Genomic DNA, 8,322 nt, shown 5'->3' with positions numbered 1-8,322 from the left:
TCCAGGAGTTGGTCGCTGTGTGTGTGCTTCTCTAAATCTTTCTTGTCTTTCTCTCTTTCTGTGTCTTCTTCTATTTCTGTGCTCCTGTAAATTTTGATTAACATTAAATTGAACAGGCTTAGAGTTTGTGAAGTTGAATGGGCCAAGTCAATGCTTTGAAAAGTGTTTTTGTTGGTTTAATTTTTGTCGTAGTTTGATATGAGAAGAATTTTAAAACATAATACAAAGCTTTTTGTGTCACTGACAATCTGTTAAACCACTGAGATACTGAACATGCCCTGTGAAACACAAATGTTAAAGATGAAAAAACCCAGGAAACTCCTCTTTCTTTCCAGTCAACAAAGAAGCAGTGGGCCCTGGTCTTGGCCCCCATCTCAACCAAACCAAACCAAACCAAACCAAACCAAACCAAACCAAACCAAACCAAACCAAACAAAACCAAGCAGCCCTGCCATGGGCTGAGCCCCTTTCCCCCTCCCCAGGCTGCCCCCCCCATCAGCCCCATTCTGACCAAACCAAACCCCAACAACTCCCAAACAGGAAAATAAAAGAGGCTACAAAACCCCAACCAGAACAGAGCCAGCCACAACCATTAAAATATTACCATTAAGTCCCCTCCCCCCAACACAACTAAAACAAAAAACCCCTACAACCTACCACCCACACAAAATAACCCTACAACTAAAATTAAACACAAAAAAATCCCCAAAACCAACCATAAAACCAATCCTAACACAACCCAACCGCAACTTCCACCACAAGTTACTGGCAGGTCAGGTGTTAATCCTTTCAATACTTCATTGCTCCATCGAGTAAAAGAAAAAAACAAAATACCAGCATATAAAAATATATATATAAAACCATTAAAGTCAGTAAAGGAGAAATTAAATCCCAAATAAAAAAGAAGAAAAAATACCTTAATCTAAAAACTAAAATACTCTTGTAAACTATAATGAAAAAATTCTTTTTCTTTATAACACAAAAAACTTTAAAAAAAAAATTACAATTAGTATCAAAAAATCCCCTCCATAATAAAATAAACAAATGTAAAAATAACTGTAATTTCATCAAAAGTTTAAACAGGAGGGAAAAAAAATCCAAGTAATCCATTATCCCCAAGAGAAGATCTCTATTCCCAGAGATAAAAATAATTTTAAAAGTAAAAAATAAAAACTTTTACCCTTAAAGAATCCATCTTTAAAACAACACCCCATAAGTTGACATGGCCCATCTACAAGCTGTAAAAAAGCTTGTAGCAATAAAAACAACTTCACAAGAACAAAGTTCCCCAGACAACTGTTATCCATGATAGAATTAAGAACCACAAAAAAAAAATTTTTCTTCTTGTAAAAAAATCTCCATAAACTTAGCAAGCAAAACTTCTCTCCCAAAGTAAACTAAAAAAAGACTATTCTAGAAATAGTAAACGAACTAGAAATTTTAAGTTTACTTACTTTACATTGTCAGTAAAAAGAAAAAGTTATAAAGAAAAAAAAACTGTTCTAAAGGGTTTATTTTAATTCTTACTACTTTTTTCTTTTTCAATTTACTTTTAATAAAAATTTCTTTATACCCTCTTAAAATGTTAGGCCTAGTTTATCTTTCCCGTAATCCTATCTCACAACAAAATAAATACATAAATAATTAACCAACACTAAAACTCACCACACTCATCAATACATTGATTAAGAAATCTCAATATTAGAAAAATCTTAAATTAACAAACTAAAACCACTACTGTGTCATAATAAACCATTTGCCAAAGTTTCTCTGATTTTCCCAAGCTCCCAGTAGTGCCTGTTTTGTTCTTTTGAGCTCCTGAGAATCTTTCTTGGTATTTCTCCAGGGAGTCCAATTCAGAGTATACAAACAACTTTAGATCCTTTTAAATGTCTCCTTGAGAGAGTTTTTTAGTGGATGGGGGTCAGGGCTTGCGTGTCCCGCTTGGCTCAGCCCAGGCAGGGCTTTCCCAGCCACATTCCACACTCCATTGCCCAGCTGGAGCCGCTGGTGCCTCTGAGTTGTGCTGCCCCAGCCCCAGGGACGCTCTCCTTGTCTGCCCATTCCCCCACGCTCTCTGGGCAGGGATGGCCTCACTGGGGGCTGCTGACATCCTCAGCAACTTGGAGGCTGCTGCTGAATTTCCCTGCTCCAGAGGCTTGTTCAGCCTTCAGCTCTTCAGTGCAGGAATTCAGCGTCCCAGGGCTCATTAACATTCAGAACACCTGAACAAGGCAAGCCTCTGGGAATCATTTGATTTTAATTTTCAAATCATATGTGGTTAATTAGACAGATCTCAGTAGTATATCCAAAGTGAATGCAATATATTTAAAAGGACAGTGAGAAAAGATTTTTTTTAGGTCGTGTTTAGTTTTTTCCCCTGTTAATTCATTGACATGTGCAATCTCCAATTGATACTGAATCCAAGTACCTCCTTATGCAGTTTGAATAGATATGAAAATCAAGACCCTTCATGGCTGACAATCAATCAGACTCTGTCCCTACCCCCACCCCACCATTTCCCCCATCCAAGCCCTGGCACTCAGAGCAGCCTTGTGCAAATCTGAGCTCCCTCCAGCCCAGGCTGCACCTGCAGCTTTCAGCTCCTTGGCTCCAACTCCCACCTGCTTTCCTTGCAGAAGGAGCTGCCCGAGACACAGAGGGATGTTCATTTCTTGTCAGCCAGCAAAGCCAAGGGAAGGCACAGCTCCATCCAAGGCAAAAGTCATTCTTCTCTGTGGCTCTGCCCTGCCCCTGATCCCCACAGCCTGTCCTGTTTCCTTCATCCCTGCATTGCCAGGGACTCTCTGGGACAAGGGAGCTCTGCTCTCGGGATGGAGGGAGGTGCAGCTGCCACCACTGGAGTGGGAACCACAACTCATCAGGTTTGTGTCCTTTGGGGGTCAGGAACTGCTGAGACTCAGAGGAACAGAAAGTTTCTCTTCATGGCCAACAGACCATGGTTGAACAGGACACAATTTTATAACAATCTCACTCTTCCCTGAGCCATGTGCAATGTTCCAGCCGTGCCTGATGAGTCCACCATTCACAAGTGATTTCCATACTAGAATTAATTTTAGACAAGCATGGTTCTGTGATAGATATAAACACAATCAAGTTCTTGTATCAGGATGATCGTCTTGGAGTGGGGGCGAAATAGCTCCAGCAGTTTCTGATTTGCAAAGCTGTCAGTGGTGGATGGAGAAGGGAGGTCAGGCTGCTCTTGGTGCTGAGGAAATGCTGAAACCAGCCTGACTCATTTCATCTCCTCCTGTCCTGCCTGATCTCCCCTCTTTCCCCTCCCACCCATTGGCTTTTGTCTCCCACCAGGCCCCCGGTGAAGAGCCTGGCTCTGTGTTCTCCATCCCCTCCTCGCTGGCACTGCCAGGCTGGGATGGGAGTCCCTCAGCCTTCCCTGCTCTGGGCTGCACAAGCCCAGCTCCCTCAGCCTCTGCTCACAGCCCAAGGGCTCCAGCCCCACCTTGGAGGCCCTTCCCAGGCCCTGCTCCAGCTGCCAGACATCTTTCCTGCCCTGGGCAACCCAACCCAGGCCACAGTGACCTGGATAATCCCCGTCCTTGATGTCCTGGTCACACAGCCCTGGCCCCTTGTCCCCATGTCAGGCTCTGGGGTGGATCCTGTGGAACATCCTTTGGTGGAGGCTGTGGCTCCAGGTGGGCCGGGGGATCCCGGGGGACAGGGACCCCACTGGGCATGAACAGCATTGGACTTGTTGGGAGAAACTGTGAGGGGGAGCTGGGGCCAAGTGACCAACCCAGTGACCTGACACAGCCCTGCTGGGATGGCACACAGCCCCTCTGGGATGTCACACAGCCCCTCTGGGATGGCACAGCCTGCTCTGTGAGCTCACAGCCCCTTCTCTAATGTCACACAGCTGGTCTCTGATGTCACAGAGGCAGTCTATGATGCCATAGCTAATCAGTGACCTCACATTCCCCACTCTGTGATGTCATAGCCCACTCTGTGACCTCATGTTACCAGGTGATCAATTGCCTACACCAGGTGAGCTGACACCTGGAGCTTGTTCTCCACATCCCCAGGCCTGTGGAAACCACACAAGGCCCATTGTGTGAGAAGGGGAACTGGAAGTTCAGCAGCCTCAGGGTCCTGCCAGCTCAGCCAGACCCACTGGAACATTGGGGTCCACAACCACCAGGGACCACCAGAGAGACCCCCAGGACAGAAGAACACATGGGTAAAGGGGAGGGGAAATATGCCAATGATTTTGGAGAAATTATTATCATATGTATGTTTAATCCAGGACAATCAATGAATATGTGAGCAAAATACAGAAAATAAACAGAAACTTTCCTTTACTCAGCCTGCACGGCTTTGGGAGGAGCTCTCCCCTGTGCATCCAGCTGAATAAAGAATGCTGCTTCTGAATGCTACACTGGGGTTAAGGAGTTTTCATTTTACCGAATTTTTGGTAACACTCCCACTGCCAAGGAAAGCTCTGTCTGCTGCTGTTCACAGACAGAGAAGGGCTGGGGGCAGATGTGGGGCTCAGAGGCTGCCTGGGGCACAGTGACCATGAAATAATCAAGTTTTCAATGTTCTGTGAGAGAAGGAGGGGCAGCAACAAAACTTCTGCACTGGAATTAGGAAGGGCAGACTTTGGCCTGTTTAGGATGCTGATTTGGGGAATATAAAATCAGGTACTGATTTTTTTGAAAAGAAACAGCCCTTAAAAATCAAAGGGATCCAGTAAGGATGGACACATTTCAAAAAAGTAATCTTAAGTGTGAAGAGCAGCCTGTGCCAGTGTGGCAAAAGATGAGCTGGTGAGGAAAATGACTGGCCTGGCTGCCCATGGAGCTTTTGTGGGAAGTCAAGGGAAGGAAGAGTGAGCATCACCTTTGGACACAAGGTCAGGAAACTTAGGCAGTGTTTAAGGATGTTATTAGGTTATGCAGAAAGAAAAGGAAAGAGGTGAAAGCTCAATTAGAGCTTAACCTGTCCACTTGTGTAAAAAATAATAGAAAATGTGTCTATAAATAAATTAATAGCAAAACTGGGGATAAGGAGAACCTCTACTCTTTATTGGATAAAGTGGAGAATATAGTAAATAAAGATAAGGAAAAGGCTGAGCTACTTAACACCTTGTTTGTCTCAATTTTTAATATTAGGACAGGTTGTCCTCAGGACAAGTGTTCTCCTGAGCTGGTAGATGGGCACAGGGAGCAGAACAGCCCCCTGGAATCCAGGAGGAAGCAGCTGGGGACCTGCTGAGCCACTCAGATGCTCACAGGTGTCCCTGGGAGCAGATGGGATCCATCCCAGGGGGATGAGGGAGCTGTGGATGAGCTCCCCAAGCTGCTCTCCATCATTTACCATCAGTCCTGGCTCAGCAGGGAGGGCCCAGAGCACTGGAGGTGCCAGTGTGAGCCCATCCCCAGGAAGGGCTGGAAGGAGGAGCTGGGGAACTCCAGGCCTGTCAGCCTGACCTGGGTGCCTGGCAAGGTTATGGAACAGATCACCTTGAGTGCCATCACAGGGCACCCACAGGATGGCCCAGGGATCAGAGCCAGCTCAGTGGATTTAGGGGTGGCAGGTCCTGCCTGACCAACCTGGTCTCCTTTTATGCCCAGGTGACCCACCTGTGGATGTGGAAAAGGCTGTGGATGTTGTGTGCCTGGACTCCAGCAGAGCCTTTGACTCTGTCTCTGACAGCATTCCCTGGAAAAGCTGCAGCCCACGGCTTGGGCAGGTTCCCTCCTGGCTGGGAGATTTAAGAGCTGGCTGGAGGCTGGGCCCAGAGAGGGGTGGGGATGGTGCTGCACCCAGCTGGTGTCCAGGCACTGGTGCTGTCCCCAGGGATCTGTGCTGGGCCCAGTCCTGTTTAATATCTTCACTGATGGTCTGGGTGAGGGGATCGAGTCCAGCATTCACAAAGTGCAGATGGCACCAAGCTGGGTGTGAGTGTGGATCTGCTGCAGGGCAGGACAAGAAGACACAGCCTTAAGCTGCACCAGGGGAGGCTCAGGCTGGACAATAGGAAGGAGTTCTCCACAGAAAGGGTGAGTGGGAACTGGAATGGGCTGGCCAGGGCAGAGGTGGCAGAGTCACTGTCCCTCTCCAGTGGCACTCAGTGGCATGGTCTGGGTGACAAGGCAGTATTAGGGCATTGGTTGGACTTGATGATCCCAAAGGTCTTTTCCAGCCTATTTGATTCTGTCATTCTGTGATGATTGGGACACTCTGGGGCCATTGTGACACTGCAGGGCCTCGTGGAACTAAGAGGACCATGGTGACACCGTGCAGCCCCACAGAACCAGGGCTCCATTGCTGTGCTGTGGGGCCAAATGGAACCAGGGAGTGCCTCGTGACACTCTGGGCCCTCGTGGAACCACAGAGGCCATTGTGACACTGCTGGGCCTCGTGTAACCAAGGGGTTTCACCATTTTGACACTGCAAAACCAAGGAGACCATTGGGAGACTGCAGGGCCCAGTGGAACCAAGGGGCCATTCTGACACTGCGAGGCCTCATGGCACCAAGGGGACATTGTGACACTGCAGGATCCTGTGTAACCAAGGGGCCACTGTGACACGATGGGGCCTCAAGGGATCTGGGAGAACGTTGTGACACTGTGTGGCCTGGTGGAAACAAGGAGTCCATTGTGACACTGAGGGGACTTGTGGAACCCCAGAGACCATGGTGACAGTGTGGGACCATGGGGCCATTGTGATACCCTGGGACCCCATGGAACCAAGGGGCCACTGTGGAACTGCAGCACCAATGAGAACATTGTGACACTGTGAAGCCCCATGGAACCAAGGAGACCAGTGTGACAGTGCAGGGCCTGGTGTAACCAAGAGGCCATTGTGACACTGAGGGGCCCCATGGAACCAAGGACATCTTCACAAATGTCACCAAGCTGGATGTGAGTGTTGATCTGCTGGAGGGTCGGAGGGCTCTGCACAGTGACTTGGACAGGCTGGATCCAGGGGATGAATCCAACAAGGTGAGGTTTAATTAATCCAAGTGCAAGGCCCTGATATTTGGCCCCAGTGCTACAGGCTGGGGACAGAGTGGCTGGAGAGCAGCCAGGCAGAAAGGGCCCTGCAGGCACTGATGGACAGCAGGCTGGACATGAGGCAGCAGTGTGCCCAGGTGGGCAAGAAGGCCAATGGCTCCTGGCCTGGATCAGGAATGGTGTGGCCAGCAGGAGCAGAGCTGCTGTGCCAGCACTGATCTGCCCCCAGCTCTGCACACAGACATTGCTGCTGCAGCTCCAGAGAAGGCAACACAAGGGCATCTCTGCAGAAAACTCTGCTGGGAGATCCTTTAGTTCCTTTAAAGCCACCAAGAGCACAACCCCTCATTGACACAGTCTGTGGCCACAGTAAAGATGGAGAGAAACAAAATGAGAAATGGCACAAACAATGGCTTTTCTTTGTAGATAATATGAAAAAAGTAAAAAAAAGAAAAAGAACTTCCAAAATGAAACCAACAAGAAGTATCAAAGATGACTTTCATTACAAGTGATATGCAGAAATTGGCCAATAGTTTAATGTTTCCGAAACCATTCAGTCATCAGTCTGCTCACTTCAGCCTTGAGCTCCTGGTTCCTCAGGCTGTAGATGAGGGGGTTCAGGGCTGGAGGCACCACCGAGTACAGAACTGACAGGGCCAGATCCAGGGATGGGGAGGACATGGAGCAGGGCTTCAGGTGAGCAAATATGACAGTGCTGAGGAACAGGGAGAGCACGGCCAGGTGAGGGAGGCAGGTGGAAAAGGCTTTGTGCTGTCCCTGCTCAGAGGGGATCCTCAGCACAGCCCTGAAGATCTGCACATAGGAGAAAACAATGAACATGAAACAACCAAGAGCTAAACAGGCACTAACAGCAATGAGCCCCAGTTCCCTGAGGTAGGATATGGAGCAGGAGAGCTTGAGGATCTGTGGGATTTCACAGAAGAACTGGCCCAGGGCTTTGCCATGGCACAGGGGCAGGGAAAATGTATTGGCCGTGTGCATGAGAGCAGTGAGAAAGGCACTGGCCCAGGCAGCTGCTGCCATGTGGGCACAAGCTCTGCTGCCCAGGAGGGTCCCGTAGTGCAGGGGTTTGCAGATAGACACGTAGCGGTCATAGCACATGATGGTCAGGAGGAAATACTCTGATCCAAGGAAGAACAGTAAGAAAAAGAGCTGTGCAGCACATCCAGTGTAGGAGATGTTGCTGGTGTCCCAGAGGGAATTGTGCATGGCTTTGGGGACAGTGGTGCAGATGGAGCCCAGGTCAGCGAGGGCCAGGTTGAGCAGGAAGAAGAACATGGGCGTGTGCAGGTGGTGGCCGCAG

The 8,322-nt window shown here is 48.5% G+C and overlaps 1 protein-coding gene across 1 annotated transcript; it reads right to left on the bottom strand.

The window, feature by feature from the left end:
- Window positions 1-7,532: 7,532 nt before the first annotated feature.
- LOC129130733 (olfactory receptor 14J1-like) lies at window positions 7,533-8,120 on the bottom strand. Its single transcript, XM_054649316.2, has one exon. The coding sequence runs from the start codon at window positions 8,118-8,120 to the stop codon at window positions 7,533-7,535; it is 588 nt and encodes a 195-aa protein (XP_054505291.2).
- Window positions 8,121-8,322: the final 202 nt, after the last annotated feature.

Source organism: Agelaius phoeniceus, unplaced genomic scaffold, assembly GCF_051311805.1.
Source record: "Agelaius phoeniceus isolate bAgePho1 unplaced genomic scaffold, bAgePho1.hap1 Scaffold_110, whole genome shotgun sequence".
Taxonomy (NCBI): domain Eukaryota; kingdom Metazoa; phylum Chordata; class Aves; order Passeriformes; family Icteridae; genus Agelaius; species Agelaius phoeniceus.
This window is presented reverse-complemented; position numbering and strand designations above follow the sequence as displayed.